The sequence below is a fragment of the Rattus norvegicus genome, chromosome 6 (genome assembly GCF_036323735.1).
Source record: "Rattus norvegicus strain BN/NHsdMcwi chromosome 6, GRCr8, whole genome shotgun sequence".
NCBI classification, from domain to species: domain Eukaryota; kingdom Metazoa; phylum Chordata; class Mammalia; order Rodentia; family Muridae; genus Rattus; species Rattus norvegicus.
In genome coordinates, this window is record NC_086024.1 from 14,958,924 (window position 1) to 14,976,423 (window position 17,500).

At 48.5% G+C, this 17,500-nt stretch overlaps 1 protein-coding gene across 7 annotated transcripts in view; it reads right to left on the reverse strand.

Annotated features, from left to right (window-relative positions):
• Camkmt (calmodulin-lysine N-methyltransferase) overlaps positions 1–17,500 on the reverse strand; it is a 381,129-nt gene that overhangs the window by 7,086 nt on the left and 356,543 nt on the right. For 5 of the 7 annotated variants that reach the window (XR_010052079.1, XR_010052080.1, XR_010052078.1 and 2 more), the window contains one exon: positions 12,316–12,372. Coding sequence is in view for 2 of the 7 variants with exons in the window: in NM_001134463.1 (NP_001127935.1) it covers positions 12,309–12,372 (64 nt within the window). In the remaining 5 variants the exon portion in view is untranslated. Of the gene's footprint in view, positions 1–12,308; positions 12,373–17,500 lie in introns of those variants that run through there. The other 2 variants (NM_001134463.1, XM_039112121.2) reach the window with 1 other exon arrangement.

A 17,500-nucleotide genomic window follows, 5' to 3' on the forward strand; every position in this document is an offset into this window, starting at 1 on the left:
TGACAGGACAGTTCGTAATGACTCTTGACTAATAACTGCTTACGTGTTAATTCCACTCCCTCCCCTAACATGCATTCAGAGCAGCCCGGTTTCCCGACCTTATTTTCTCCCCACTAAACAGAAACAGGCCCCTGCATGCTTCTGTGTGCTCCATGCACTCCAGGTTCTGAGAAAATTATTAAATGCATTCCAGTTCCTTTTTTTTTTTTTTGGTTATTGTTAGAGGCAGTGTCTTACTTACCCAAATTTGCATTGGTCTGGCCTTTACCCCCTGAGGTCTAGAGTTGCAGGTGTGGGTTACCATGCCTAACTTAGTCAAGTTCCTTATGACAGAAAGTTATCACTCAGACCTACTAGGCATTTGCTAGCGTGTGTCAGACATGGGCTCAGCACTGTACACACATCATCTCTGTTCTCTAGCCCCTGAATGTATTCTTAGGTCTCTTTTAAGGATACTCAGAAAGCTGGACAACTGGCCTTGGGGCAGAACCCAGATTTGATCAGACGCTTATCCAACTGAGTCCAACATGGCTGCCTTTCTCTCGATTCCATAGTGTCCTTACTAGACACAGTGATGACAGTGACAGCTGCCACCACAAGAGCTGCCTCACGGGCCTTCTTCAATCCCTTCCACACCCTTCTCTATGACCTTATAAATTAGACGTTGTACTTTACGGATAAATAAACCAGCAGGGTAAGGTTTGGGAAATAGTAGGGGCAGAAAGAATCGTGGACTTAAACCGTGGATCCCCTCCATCAGACAGCCATGGCATCTCGGGACAGCCAGAACCACTATTCACCCAACAGAGAGCCGGGAGGGGTTCTGGGGTTGGTTTCGTCTGATCTCTTAAGACACAAGAACCTGGGGTCGTGGGCTGACCTGCTGAGTTTGCTCAGCCATCTGATGGGAAGAACCAAGTTGCATGGCCTTTTTTGTTTTTCCTTCCAGCGAGCTGTGAGGCTCAAAGGAAGAGAATGTAAAAATAATTTGAACAGCAAGGCTATTCAGACATAAGATTGGGCAAAATCCATATTCCTCATGCTATAAGAATCCTCACCCCACCCCATCTACCTGCAAGAGAATCCAGTGACCCGCTGCCCTGGACTTCAAGCGTGCTTCCCATTGTGTTTACGTAGACACACACACACACACCCAGGCACATAATTACAGCAACACCAATCATGCCACTACACCTAAGGTTCTGTCAGCTTCTCCAACACTAATTGCTATTTTCAGGCAGTTTTCAAACTTAGCAGCAAAAATTCATTTTTATGTGAAACTAGATATAATACACGGTCTCAGCAGGAGAACAGGAGTCTCCTTTTTTTTTCCCCAGGGAAAGGTGGGGGGTGGGGTGGGGAAGGAGGGGATTCCAGTCGGTCACTTCAGTTATTTCTAAGGATTGGTTGCCATGCTAGAGTTCTGAATAATGTAAGTTGTTTCATTTTGAAGTCACCTGCAAAGACTGTCACACAGTTAGAGCTGAGGAGTTGGATTTTTACAGCTATTATCTGAGCTATATATCATAGCATTTCAGGGTGACAGCATTCTTGGGTGAGTTGGTGTTTGCATTCACGGAGTGCACACGTCCCACATCCCATTCACTGGTGGGTTGGGCGTGGGTGGTTAGGCTAAGAAGCATTTTCTGACTACACATAATTCCTCGGCCTAAGGCTCAGTTTATCACCTACCACTAACAGCTATATCCAGAATAGTGGCCCCTCCCCTCGCCTCTCCGCCACCACCATCGCTTTACCTTTGTTCTTAGTACTTATCGTCAGACACACACTATGCCCTTGTTTGCTATTGCCGGACTCTCTGGCTGGATTGCCTGCTCCGTGACAACAGGGGCTTCCTCCGCGCCTAGCAGATAGTAGGCCCTCAGTCAATATTTGTTGAAAGAATAAACTAAATCCAGGTGCTGAACAAGAGGAAGAACACCAGTCTGGGAACCTGAAGGCCACACTCTATTGCTTATTCTTTTGAACACATTTTCCCCAAGGGACTTTTCACAGATGCCAGTTCTAGGGCGGGATTACAGAGGGCACCTAACCACCCAGTCCAGCACCCATACCTAACTACTCAATCCAGCACTCACACTTAACTAACCAATCCCGCATCCACACCTAACCACCCAATCCAGCACCTACCCCTAACCACCCAATCCAGCACCTACCCCTAAACACCCAATCTACCACCCATGCCTAACTACCCAATCCAGCACCCACACCTAACTACCCAATCCAGCACCCATGCCTAACTACCGAATCCAGCACCCACGCCTAACCACCCAATCCAGCACCCATGCCTAACCACTCAATCCAGCACCCACACCTAACTACCCAATCCAGCACCCACACCTAACCACCCAATCCAGCACCCACGCCTAACTACCCAATCCAGCACCCACACCTAACCACCCAATCCAGCACCCACTCCTAACCACCCAATCCAGCACCTACCCCTAACCACCCAATCCAGCACCCACGCCTAACTACCCAATCCAGCACCCACGCCTAACTACCCAATCCAGCACCTACCCCTAACCACCCAATCCAGTACCCACACCTAACTACCCAATCCAGCACCTACCCCTAACCACCCAATCCAGCACCTACCCCTAACCACCCAATCCAGCACCCACACCTAACCACCCAATCCAGCACCCACACCTAACCACCCAATCCAGCACCCACACCTAACCACCCAATCCAGCACCCACGCCTAACCACCCAATCCAGCACCCACACCTAACTAACAAATCCAGCACCTACCTAACCACCCAATCCAGCACCTACACCTAAACACCCAATCCAGCACCTACCACTAACCACCCAATCCAGAACCTACCCTTAACTACCCAATCCAGCACCCACGCCTAACCACCCAATCCAGCACCCATGCCTAAGTACCCAATCCAGCACCCACACCTAACCACCCAATCCAGCACCCATACCTAAACACCCAATCCAGCATCCACACCTAACCACCCAATCCAGCACCTACCCCTAACCACCCAATCCAGCACCTACCCCTAACTACTCAATCCAGCACCCACGCCTAACCACCCAATCCAGCACCTACCCCTAACTACTCAATCCAGCACCCACGCCTAACCACCCAATCCAGCACCCACGCCTAACTACCCAATCCAGCACCCACGCCTAACTACCCAATCCAGCACCCTCACCTAACCACCCAATCCAGCACCCACACCTGACTACCCAATCCAGCACCCATGCCTAACCACCCAATCCAGCACCCACTTCTAACCACCCAATCCAGCACCCACACCTAACCACCCAATCCAGCACCCACACCTAACCACCCAATCCAGCACCTACCCCTAACCACCCAATCCAGCACCTACCCCTAAACACCCAATCCAGCACCCATACCTAACCACCCAATCCAGCACCCACACCTAACTACCCAGTCCAGCACCCACACCTAACCACCCAATCCAGCACCCACACCTAACCACCCAATCCAGCACCCACACCTAACCACCCAATCCAGCACCTACCCCTAACCACCCAATCCAGCACCCACGCCTAACTACCCAATCCAGCACCCACGCCTAACTACCCAATCCAGCACCTACCCCTAACCACCCAATCCAGCACCCACACCTAACCACCCAATCCAGCACCTACCCCTAACCACCCAATCCAGCACCTACCCCTAACCACCCAATCCAGCACCTACCCCTAAACACCCAATCCAGCACCCATACCTAACCACCCAATCCAGCACCCACACCTAACTACCCAATCCAGCACCCACACCTAACCACCCAATCCAGCACCCACACCTAACCACCCAATCCAGCACCCACACCTAACCACCCAATCCAGCACCCACACCTAACTACCCAATCCAGCACCCACACCTAACCACCCAATCCAGCACCCACACCTAACCACCCAATCCAGCACCCACGCCTAACCACCCAATCCAGCACCTACGCCTAAGTACCCAATCCAGCACCCACACAATGAAAAGGAGGGAGCTGGAGTATTGGTCCAGAGTTAGTTATGCTTTTTAAAATGTTTTTCCTTTTGCTGAATGCAGAACTCTGAGGTGTGGATTCACGTTTAGGACGGTGATAGCACACCATCCATCCATTCAGTGATGTCTACCAGCCTCTGCCCCACACTGTAATGAGTGCTTCTAAAGATGAGCACCCCAGTGTCCTCAGGGGAGCAGGGAATGTCTGTGGAGAACTACAACCGACAGATATTCCTTACAATTTGGCTTCAAAAAAATCAAAACAAGAAAAACAATATAGACATAAAGTTAGCATATTATCCTAGGAAAATCATTTTCAATTCACCAAGGTGTAACTTCCGAAGCATTCAGCCTCGGAATCATCTTTAAAACACAGAAGGAACACTTGGAGGAATGGATCATTTGACTGATGGGCAGAGATTCGAGGGAGTTCACTTATGCCGAGGGAGAGGAGAGACGTTCCACTTGGCAGCAAAGACACAGTTGACACCATGCTGTTAAGGGACCAGGCTGCTTCATATTCCGGTGGCAAAATAAGGGCACTTCAGAGTCATCTAGGAAAGGAATGTGCCACTGAACTACCTTTGCCCCTCCTCTTCCAGGGAGCCAATTATTAAATACTGATTACATGTTTAAGTACATGCCTATTTTTGATTATTTACCTGGTTTCTGACATGCAGCCTTTGCTCACCCCCGCCCCCCCATTCCTCTCTCTCTTTCTTTCCTGGCTTCTCCCCTCCCACTAGTCTGTCTGTCAGTGACCCCAGGCTTCTACCTACTTTTTCTTCCTGTTTGGTATAATTCTAGGCAATTGCACTGAAGTCCTCAGCTTCAACTATCGCTTAAACACCAATAACTTCCAAGAATATAATAGAACTACAGCGTTCACCTTTGTGAAGGGTCCACACCCCTCGTTCTGGGGGCCTACTCGTCTCTGCATGTGCGTGCTCTGAAAATATCTTTAACCCATTCTGTCTAACGTGGAATGTAAGCCTTAGCCCCAAACCTTACCTCATCAAAGTCAGCGCACCCAGCGACACACACACACACACACACACACACACACACACACACACTCACACACACTCACACACACACTCACACACACACTCACACACACACTCACACACACACTCACACACACACTCACACACACATACACAGAGCCAAGAGCCCGTGTGTTGTGGTGTCTCCACACTCACTCCCAGCCAGAAGCCTAGGAACCAGAACACTGCCTGTGTGTTCTTTCTTTTCTTTTCTCCTGTCCTTCTGCTTCCCTCTCCTCCTCTCTCCTTCCCTTCTTCACAGACCCCCACCCCACCCCTTTGTTTTTACCCTGTAAAGGCTGGGACTGCAGGCACACACTGCCACATCAGGTAAGGAGCTGACTTTCAAAACCTCATTGCCACCCCCACCCCCCACCTTCAAGTGTGTTCTGCACTGCTTGAGGGGGACCTTAGGGACAAAAGGAGACCAGGGCTAGAAGCACAGTTTTCCCTTCCCTTCCCTCCCCTTACCTCCCCTCCCTCCCCTTCCCTTCCTCCTCCCTTTCTTCCTTTTTGGGTGCTGGCTCTTGAACCCAGGGCTTTGTGAACGTGCTCTAGCACTGAGCTGCACCTCAACCTTAACTTTCATCTCTTTAACTCTTTAAGCTGTTGAGACAGTTTGACGGAAGAGTCTTTCCAGTGACATGAGGATTGGAAACCCCCAAGATGGGTTCTGACTTCTTGGGATGGCAGATGAAGCCCCATGTGACTGTATCTACAACTCACTTGGACCTCTAGTCCAGCGGAGCTCATCATGGCTGCCGTGTTCGTCCATGCAGCTCCTTGTCTGTAAACTTGCAAACATTCCTCAGGCCACAGTACCTCTCCTACCTCCACTGTTTTTGTCTGTCCGGTGGGTGAGCTGTTACTCATCCCTCAGCACCCAGGCCAGATGCCCCACCCTTTGAGGCCTTTTCTGACTTTCTCTGGCCTCTACAGTCTATGCCTCCCAGGCAGTCATTTCTACCCCTGCCTCCTCAGGTCGCCATGCCTTTGCTCTCGTGTCTCACACCATGTGCACCTGCTTGCTTCCTTGGGGTAGGGTTGTACTGTTTCTTCCTGTCTTCTGGCCCTACCTCTGTACTGAGCATCCAAGAGCCATGCAGACAGTGAACATCGCTCTACACCTTTAGTTCTGTTACCTCATACTGGCTGAGGCCATGCAGAGGTGGGTATGCGGTGCCCCCCCCCCCCCAGGAACTTTGCTTTTCTGATTCTCCTTTATGGTGATCTGGCCCGTTTGCAGTATTTGAGTGACCCACCCACTGCTCATAAACATGTAGTGGCTCTGCATTCTTTCCCTGAGAAGGTCTCTTCATTGCAGTTCAGTCAGCTTCACAAAATGGTTCCCCAAAGGAACGTTTTAGCTTCGTTTTCTGCCTCTGCCCAAGCTCCAAAGTAGACGATACAGCCAAGCCAGAGTGCATTGCAGGCAAACAGTGTGCTTTCCACTCTCCACAGGTGAGCAGCTTCTGCGCTCCCTCTGCTAGAGATGTGGCTCTCTCCCTGGTTCCTCCTGAGAGGCACAGCATGCCCCTCTGATGCCTCTGAGATCAAGCTGCAAACAAATGCCACTTCCGCAAACCTCCCAGGGCCACACAGTCCCCCTGCGCTTTCTCCTAGCTCCTCACTCCTGATCTGGCCTTGCTGAGTTAGACTTGCCAGCCACACCTGTGTGACTCTCTGCTGCTATCCTGACTTAGAAGGTTCCTCAACTCCAAATTCTCACCTTACACTCTGGAGCACAGCACCCAGCATGGTTACTTAGAAGTATTTCACGAAACAAAACCATCAACCTGTGACTGTGGCCAACTTGTGGCCGCTGGTAGCCCAGAACCACTCTGAATGCAGCCCAACAGAAAACCCATAAGCTTACTTAAAAGATTCTAAGAAGTTTTTGTTAGAGGACTGGATCGGGCAGCTCATGAGTGCGAATTCTGTAGATGACAGACAACTTCATGTTGCGATGTCAAAAGAGTCCAAGTAGCACTCGGGAGTAGAATAATAGAAAAGCCCAGCATCATCATGGAGAACTTCCTGTGCGCCAGGGTTTCCTTAGAGAGTCTAGGCAGACTTGAATGTGCCACATAGACCAGGCTACCTGGATACACCTGTATCTTAGAACAGCTCACTTTCTACTGAGCACAGATATTCCAAAGCTTCATAGAGCTGGTAAGGACAGCACCAGGCTAGCTGTACTTTGCACTGAACAGTATGGGTGTTTCACATCACTACAAACAGAAGTTCAATTCTGGGGAACCCCAGAGTTTGTACCTCGTGCCTTGGTGTGCTGGGAAGAGTACACAGGACTGCACACGCTGAATCAAGGCCCTTAGAGCTTCTCGGGGCTGGGCCCATTTCTACCCTGAGCTGAGCAAGGGAAGGCTGAATAGCTCCTCACCAAGAGCTGGTGAAGACTTGCTAGGCCTCTGACCTGGCCAGAAGGAGTCGCCTATTGTGGTTTGGAGCATGGCTTCAGTCATCAGGGAGCCCCCACTCCTCATGCATGGCAATTTCCCTGAGACAGGCAAAAAAAGATGTTTTGTAAACACAGATGTTTAAAAAAGGTTTACTTATTTTATGTATATGAGTACATTGTCTTCATGCACACCAAAAGAGGGCATCGGATCCCATTACAGATGGTTGTGAGCCACCGTGTGGTTGCTGGGAATTGAACTCAGGACCTCTGGAAGAGCAGTCAGTGCTCTTAACCGCTGAGCCATCTCTCCAGTCTGAGAGATTAGGCTTTTAAAAAGAGAGGAAGGCAGTCATTAAAAAGAAATGGGTCAGATGGTTTCCAACTACAGGACTTCCTGGACATAGGCAGGGCTCCTAGGATCTTGTGGCTCCTGGTTTTGAAGACGGTTATGTGAATTCAGCAGTGACACTTAAAGGACTATATTATTATTTTTATTGGTATTATTGTGTGTACATGTGTACACACACACACATGAGAACATACATTAGAGTCAGAGAACAACTTTCTGTTTGTTTTTTGAGATATGGTTTCTCTGTGTAGTCCTAGCTGTCCTGGCACTCTCTAGGTAGAGCAGACTTGCCTTGAACTCACAGAGATCTGCTTGCCTCTGCCTTCTAGGTGCTGGGATGACAGCCATGGCCCACCTCTGCACCCAGGCTTTGTTTATTTGTCTGTTTGCTTGTTTGTTTTTAAGGACAACTCTCTGGTTTTCTCCTTCCATTGTGGTTCCTGGGGACGGAACACGGGCCTCCAGGCCTGCATGACGGGCACTTTGACTTGTTGGGCGGTCTCGCTGGCCACAGTGGCATTTCTGAGCTGCGGACAATTGGCAGCCAGTTGCACAGGGACAGCCAGCTGGAGTGCTATCTGCATCGCCTCCTTGTGGCGTCCCCACAGCCTGGCCGCCCTGGCGGGCCTCTGGGACACACAACCCCTTTAGAGGGACATTAGCGGGTGTCATTTATTGTTTGTCAGTGCTGTTCAACGTGCAGGCTGCTCTGGCCAGATTTCAAATTGCTTTCGGGTCTTCTGATACAGGACATGACTGTTGTCACAGACTTTAGGGAACATGGCCTTAAGCAGACACCCCATCAATCATCAGCAAGGAGAAAACATTCACCAGCAGGGGAGAGACGCTGGTTCTTGGGATGAGTAAAATTTACCGATACCATTTTTTTTAAATGTCTCTCTTTTCTAGAAAGTTCCTCATAGCACTTGGATGGAAGCCAACTGCATATGTATTTGTTTTTTTTTTTTTTTCACCCAGAGTTGGAAAAAAAAAAAAGACTGTTTCGGGCTGGTGGAGTTTTTAACTCCCTGATGGAATCTCAGGCCTGGTGACCCTGCAGGCTCTGGGTCTGTCCAGCTGAGGACCCAGGGGTTAGGCTTAGGTTCAGACACTGGGCTTGGGATGAGCCTCTGCCCACGACCCTCCTACCCCCATCTATTTCCCCTCATTTATGATTGCTCTATTCTAAGAACAGAAAAGCAGGGAATGCTTCCTCTTTCTCTGTTTCTAGACCCTCTGACCTCCAAATAGTAATCTAGTCAGGTTTGAGACCAAGTAAAGACACATCTCCTAAGTACAGAGCTTGCTTCTTCCTGCGGCCTGACGCGGAGATTATTTAACTCTCGCGGTTGTAGCCCTGGCCCTTTTCCGACCTAGGAGGACTGTATGTAGTAAAAAAGGGGTCGCCTGCACCGAGTAGGCAGTGCCCCTGGGACCAGTCAGGTTCTGTCGTGCTGGAGGCTCCTGTACAGCGGAAAGCAGCAGGCGCAGATGGGCATGCGCAGAGATCCCTGGTCTGGGCAAGGAAATAGGCCTCCCCTCCCTGGCGGTTTTTCTCAAAGCCCTTGCTTGGCATGTGCCTCCTGCACCTCGCCCCTAGTGCAGTCAGAAAGTTTAGAAACTTTCCAGTCTCTCGCACCACAGTTAATTGGCTTCTCTCGTTGTACAGAGAAGAAACTGAGGTTTCCAGAGGATGTGACCCCTTGCTTTCCATTTCCGGAGTCTAACTGCACCTGCCCTGGTCAGTAGGACTGAGGGCCCCAGAGCTGACAGACCTTCTAGGAGTGTGGGCAAACTCTTACTTTCCCCTTGTTGGGGACAAACGGGGCATGACAGGAGGCCCTAGAGCCCATTAGTACTCAAATTGACCTGACACTCAGCTTCCTACCAGCCAGGCCACCATTTCTTCTTAGAGCCACTGTCTCCCATGTTAACCCCAGTAGCTGGCAGAGCCATAGAAAAGGCCAGCTACCATTCCATAGACTTACTGTCTCGGTTCGAAGTCTAGGCAGGCCATACCACACAGTCCAGGCTGCCCTCAAATTCATGACCCTGTTCCCTCCGCCTCCTGAATGCTGGGCTTATAGGCAGGCACCACCACATTCCAGCCGTTACAATGTCTCTTCCAGGAGATCATTCTGGGGACTCTTGCTCAGGCCCCGAGAGCTTGCAGTATCCTATGTTGAACCACCAGGGGCTCAGAACCCACCAGTGTACCCCCATCTTATGTCTGTCTCTGGCGGACATCTTCATACGACGGGCCACAGAATCACGGAGGAACTGTCTAAGGTCAAAATAAACCTACGCTTAGCTTTAACTGTAATGCAGCCATTGCGCGTGATCTTAGTCTTGAAGTATGACAGTCTAGTCAGTGGGGAAGTCCATTGGAAGTATGAGGGTCAGCCTGGAGAGCTTCCCACAGTGGGAAGCCTCAGTTCACCAGCCTTGGATCCTTTATTGCCTGGTCTATGTGATTTTCTAATCCATGTGACCTTCTAGGATCCAATGAATAATAGAGGTCCTGGTTACGGGTCCCCTGCCTCTACAGACCTGAGATTCTGAGGGACAGTTTCAATAATCCATACCCTATCCATTATTTCAGACTTCCTCTTGACAGTGGGCCTCCAGACTTTAAACCAGAACACCCAGTGGCCTGCTGCAGCGTCAGCAATCCTGTGGGGCACCTAAGGAGGGAACCTAAGGAGGCTGGGTTTGGCTTTAGCCTTCTGCCTGAAGCCTGTGGAAGTGTCACCTGCTCCAGGCCTTGGCCTTGGCCTTTTCTGCCATAAAGTGAAGAACTGGCTGTCAGTCGGGGGGGGGGGTGCTGTCCCGGCTCAGAGGGGGCTGTGTGGAGCCATACTTCAGACAGGGAAGAGCATGGTTCAGGGTTTAACAGCCATGAGAGAGCCTCGAGAGATTCCAGTCCACTCTGCACTTAGGTCTATTCATAGCTTGGGCAGTTTTCTATTGTAAGTCATGCAAATCTGCTGCAAAATGGAGTATTTGCCACAAATAGGCTTTGAAGGGGTGTTGGTGATAGTGAAGTACTGTTTGTGCCATGTGAGACCCCGGAGTCCTTGACAGCATTGTGTTTATGTATGAGACATTTTCATAGAGGCTTTGCACCCAAGCATCTCAGGGCCCTCCCCGAGAATCTTGGTCTTGCAAATACTTGCAAGCATCCTCCAAGGCTAACGGGGGAGATGAAGAGGCCCAGAAGAGGCTCAGCGTCCCTTCTGCTGCCCTCAACTTGGGCGGCCTCCTCCATGTGGCAGCAGCCAGCAGCAGCTTGGCACATGTCCCTTCCTTGCCTCAGGACCTACTTCCCACTTCAGAGGCAGAATCGAGAAGGCCGATTTAATTGAATTGATTGCCACTTACAAAGCGTTACTCCTCTGAGAGGCCTATTTAAAGTTTCCGAACTGGAGAGAGATAAGGAAATAAAAGGCAATAGTGTAAAAGCAGTGGATGGTTATCAAATTGCTCTGGGAGCCTTCGGTGTGAGAAAGATATAAAAGAAAGATTGAAAGGTATTAGTCTGTATGTCTCACTGAGGTCACAAGGCTAGAGTCTTTCACAAAAGACTTGGGAAACAAAACTTTAGAAAACACACAGACACGAACACACACACAGCGGTCATATCAGATAACTTGGAGTTCTTATCTTCCATTACACTAAGGCCGTTAGCCTATTTTAAATTCCTGTGGCATGGCAAAGAGTCTTACATACTTGTAAGTTTTTTTTTTTTTAATGCATGAGCTTTAAACTCGTTTTCTTACTTTAAATAGAAGTATATTAACTCTCCGTTTAGTCTACAAGACCTCCTAGCCTAGTATAACAGCTCAACAAAATAAGAGTGGATACAAACTCTGTAATTTACTCACAGGCATAAATGGATATATAAATGTAAAAATGTGCACAATATTTTATACCATGCTTGGCTTCATTGTGACCTAATATTTATAATATGTAAATAATGGCCTCCTTTTAAAGCAAAGAACTTTTAATATACAGATTCATCTGGAAGTCCTTTTTTTTCCTTTGATATAAACAGAAATAAAAAGAAAAAAGTGAGCTTACACAATAAATACCCAACGACAAAGGTTACCACTGAAGGGATTTAAAACGACAGAAGTCAACATAAAAATTTCAATATCATAATTCTACTTTAATGTGAAGATATTGTTATCAAAGGGAAAGAGTCCAGAAATTCTTTGATAAAAATCATCTCCTACTATCTTTGAAGCCGTTTCATTTATTTTACTACCCACGGTGTTCCTTATCAGAAGGCCAAGGGTAAGAAGTTTCCTAGTTATGATTAGAAGAGAACCTAACAGATCAGAAGACCCAATTGAAGTTGGACATAATAAATATTAAAGTATTACATGACATTAATCCCACCATTCCATTGCTCTTCCCATCTTTGTGTGCAGACTAATTATTCAGTAGCCAGCGTTCAGGAGAAAATAGAAACATACTTACTGAGGGCTGGAGTAATCTCTTTATTGCATCAACAAGGCTGGCTCTGTACTGGTCCAGGAACAGGCTGCCATTGAGAAGAGAAGAGAATCCAGATTAAACTGGGCCTCCAAGCCTAATGACACTGATGCTGATAAGTGCCAGGCTAATTACATGCTTACACAACACCAGAGGAAGACTGCTCCCATCCATTCAAGGTCTTGCTGGGGGGACACTAAAGGAGATACTGTGACCAGAGTTATCCAATGACTGTCAAGCTGTCAACACCAGAGTCCATACCTGACTGTGCTGTGTTAATGCCACGGGGACAGATTTTGTTAAAAGTGTCACCTGGTGGAGACGGAGCTCTTGGTACTTCCTTTTGTTAGAGCCCAGTGTCCAGTAGACTAGAGGTGCCCACCAGTACCACTGTGAGGCTGCCCTTTGAGAGCAAACGACAGCCCCAGGAGCCAACGACCTACAAAGCCCACTCAGGCGATGCGAGTGAGGGCCGTGGTAACTCGAGGTTTCCTTCCCTTCGCCTCCAAGTTGATTCTTTCCTACCTACTGCAATTTCTCCTTCTCCTCCTGGTCTTTGTCTTTGTGTTTTGCTGTCTGTATGATTGAGCTACTCTGACCTTATTTTCACCACATCTTCTCAGACAGGTTTGGAACAGTTTCTTCATCTAAACAGATGGATCCAAGACTTAAGTGTGGGTCACCCAGCAGTTGGTGGCAAGTTAACTTCCACAAGTCTATGGCTGAATGTGTCCCCTCTACTGACCTTTGAGGTGGCCCGTTTGGTGCTGTTTAGTTCTGCCATGGAAGATACAGAGTCCCCTAGAGTCCTGCTAGAAGACCCAACATGCTAGACTGATGTGCTTGGCTGACCCCGTGGTTCTCAACCTGTGGGTCTCGCCCCCCTCATGGGAGAATCAAATGACCTTTTCAAGGGGCTGCCTAACATTGTTGGGAAACAGGTATTTACATTATGATTTATAATAGTGGTAAAAAAAGAAGCAACTGAAAATCATTTTACGGTTGGGGATCACTACAACATGAGGTCCATTAAAGGTCCGCAGCATTAGGAAAGTTGAAGACCACTGTCCTAGACTCTCAGACTGTGAGCTATATCGTCGTTCTTTACAAATTGGTTGGTCCTCGTATTCCCTTGTAACAGCATAGGCTTCGGTGAGATGTCTGAGTGTCTATGTAAGCCAAACAAAGGTTTCCCATGGGGCTGTGCTATGGAGGAGCAGAAGCAGCTAGTGCTAGAGGGACACAGCGCTGAGTTCCCCACCAGACATCCTTTGGTCCTCACGACATCTCGATGAGGGCTCTGGGCACAGCTACAGTCGTCTGCCAAGACAAAGCAAGGCTTCCGGACTGTGTCAACTCCACCGACTGGTGGGGGCCACTTCTTTCTGAGCTCCATATTAGGATCCATCGTTCGGTGAGGACGAACGCTGGAGTTCAGCATAGGTGGCTGCATCTCTGAAACGGGAATGCTGGCCGTTGGTACTGACGGCTGTTGTTCTCCCTCGGATAACAGAAGTGGGAGTGTGTGATTCAGGTTTAATGAAGTTCTGGATCTGACCTTTCTATGTGATCACGGGTAACGTGCTGTATGTAAGGCCTCAGTTTTCTTGTCAATAAAGGCCCACTTATGTGGCTGTGGTGGACATCAAATTAATATATGTTAATTCACAATCATTGTGTATTTACGCCATATGAAGGGCAATATTATGCACTGGGGCTAAGCTTTAAATAGAGCAAGCTCATCTCCTAACGGATTTTCATTCAGAGTTCATTTAGGCTTCGAGGCTCAGAGTGTAGACAGTACCGTCTCCACCACCTGAAGCTGCTCATCGAGGTCCTCGGAATGGAGCAAGTTTACATCCAGTGTCTGTCTCAGTGACCCCACATAGCTTTCTCACAGGCCTTGCTCAGGGCTACTGGTCTGTGTCAACATTTAGGTAGGATGTTTGCCCACACAGACGCTCTTCCAGTTTGATGAGTCTCCCCTTTAGAGGAGGGAGCAAGAGCTGGGCATGGTGGGACATCAAAGGATGATCATGACTTTGAGACCAGTCTGGGTTACTGTGTCTGAAGGTAGGAGGGAGGGAAGGAGGAAAGAGAGGGGAGTAAGAAAGACCAATCGATTCTGAAGTAATCGACTGGACCCAGGGCCTTATACATGCTAACAAGCCCTCTACCACTAAGCTATACCTTTTCTCCTGCCCTGGAAAGGTGCTTTGAGCTACAGAAACATTGGCCAGTGAATCTTCTGATGAGCTACTGACTGTGTGAACTCCATTCCTACCTAGCAACCAGGGTAACCTGGGAACTCATTATCTTTCACCAAGTTGTCTCCTTAAATCCTTGGACAAAGAATATGCTTAATTTAAATGCTGCAAAAAAGTTCCACTAAGTCCTGCTAAACGGTGATTCATAATCACTAAAGACTGTTAGGAAGCAAATCAGATTGGAACCATGTCTTTTACAAATCATGTTCTTCGAGACACTTCCTCCCGTTCTTTAGGGAGGTTAAATCATTTCTGCAGTTTGCTGTTGTTGGAATATTGACTGTGTTGGTTATGTCGGTGGATAAGAGACCTACAGAAGCCCTCTGGCCAGCTGGATGCACAGCAGCTCAGCAAAGAGCTGTTCTTGGCTTATTTCTGCACTCCCGAAGAGCTGGTGAGACTGTCTGAAAGTGATGAACAGCGCGCACTGCCGCCAGCTGAGCCTCCAGCGTGCCCTTACAAAGCACTCTTCCCACTGTGCGCTCGAAACGGTGACAAAGAGGTTAACATCACAGCAAACTGCAAAGTGCAGCTGTAACACCCGGAACGCATTGCGAACACAGTCATTTCAAAGGTAATGGCATCTACCCCATCGTTCCAAATCAAATTTCCCAAAAGTAATTCTTGTAGGCCTCTGAAAGATCTTTATTCCAAGCTAGCTCACTTTTCTACTTAGCTTCCATGCAGAATTCATAACGCTTTGTGGGGTACGTCATATGAGCAATTTCAATGTGCTTTAGTGGGAGTGATATGTAATCTCCTGAAAATTCACCCCTTAAATAAGTCCTAATGGCTCGGAGAACAGCAGTAGCTTAAGTGGATCTATTTAAAAAGGCTGAGTGGGTCAGTGATGGGAATGGAGATACCGTCCAACTCGCCCTTTAGTCACGGATCAAAATACCCTGACAGTCCAGTTTGGCCATTAAAACTCTCTCTCTCTCTCTCACTCTCTCTCTCTCTCTCTCTCTCTCTCTCTCTCTCTCTCTCTCTCTCTCTCCTGCACACACACCTATAGGCCATTGCCTGTGGCAGCAACCATCGCTTTGTTCCACTGATCTGAACCAGATTTTCTGACAAAGGAGAGGTGAATCCTTCTCATCCTCTCCCTAAGAATCCCGGCTGTACGCAGAGCTCGGAGCATGGACAGTCCTCCTCCTAGAGAAAGCCATGTGTGCAGAGCATCAGCAGACAGTCCTTTCTGTCAGTCCGCACAGTCTCCATGGTGAGACCTGATGCTTTAGACGTCACTTTCAGCGGGGGGACAGTCTCTCTCGGCTCTCAGGAACCTACTTTGGAGAGCGTGACCATGGGGGCTCTAACCTCGCTTGGCTCTGCCCCTTTAGTTGTGAGTTCTGGGCTCTTCTTTCCACAGAGACTGAGGCTTCCCAGGTGAGGTAAAAGGGTCGAATACATTGGAGCTAAGCCCTTTCCACGGGCAGGGATGCTGAGCTCGGAGACCAGGAACTTTTAGAGCCCATGGTATTTCCATTTGAGGGGGGGGACTTTCTCACAAAAACAACTTAAAAGCCAAACATTTCTTCACCATTTAGAAGAAAGCAAAAAGAACTAGGGGAAAGAAAGCCACCTTTGGTACCTGAGCGGTGTAAACATCCCTAGGCAACAAGCAAGGCGGCTGTAAGGGTAGGGAGGGTAGCAGGCCCCGGTCCCCGCTTCCACTCCTGTCCCAGGCCTGCAGCTTCAGACACATAGACACAGTCATCCAGTCCCACGAGCCACAGTGGGTGGCATTTCATGCGTGCTTTTTAAGCCTTGTGACAATTCAAACCCACAAAGTCACTTCTGTATTTGCAGAACAACAAACTGGAGAGCCATCGAATGGTTAAGATAATGGACGCAGTCACTGGACTGAAAGAAAGAAATCTTACGTTCAGACTCTTAGGCGCAGTCTGGAAAGGCGGGCTAAGAATTAGCAAGTGCTCGCTCTTCCTAAAACAGCAAGGACGGGCTGGACTGCATTCCTACAGAAGGAATGCTTTTATTAAACTTAACAGTGAATAAGCCAATGGAGGAATGTAATAGGCAGGTCTCCCCACCCCTGTTGTTGAATATTCTAATATTTTGATGTTTGTTAATAGTGCCCCCGTTTTTTGTAGGGGTGACTGTACCTCCATGTTTCTCTCTGCTTAATTCAAAGTTGACATTTTACAAGTTATTTAGGAACTGTTGAACCATGAAACTATTTTTCATTGTCAGAAATGCTGAGTGGTGAAATAACGACTAGCTTCACAGCTCGCCTCTTTATTTTATAATCTAGCCAAGTGACTAAATTTGGACCGGGAGTAAGGGACTGTCTCCTGGGAAATGAGTTCTTTCCCCCCATTGCCCACAGGTTTATGAGCATTTGAATGTAAATACAGGAATGTGTGAATGGTTTAAGAACATAAACATATCACGGCTTGCCGTCATCATGTGCATTTTACTGGAAGCGCGGTGTGGGTTTGGAGCAGGCTGGTGAACGGGGCTTGTTTTCATGGAAATGGGATCAAGACGTGCCACTGGTTAGCCATTCAGTGACTTACACAATGCCACCCTTGCTGGAAAGGCCTCAGTAAGAATTTAATCCATGTACCTAGCATTCACACTTGAGCTCATGCCTCCATTCCTGTGGCCCCCCTCTGGATCTCATTCGCTGACTGATGAAGGGTGGTGTGTGACTTACTGGGATCTATTCAAGTGTGGCCCTGCTTCCTGGCATTGACTATTCCGGGTTTCATCGTGGAGAATAGTTCCACAGAGAGCTATCTTCCACCCCTTTGCCACTTCCTAAATAATCCAGTATTGGTCTGCTTGCCCCATCGGACCCGCATCATGCAGTAACTTCTGTGGAACAGCACAAACCAACTGGATGTAAGGGATGCGTGGAACCCACACGCACTGCCAGATGTACAG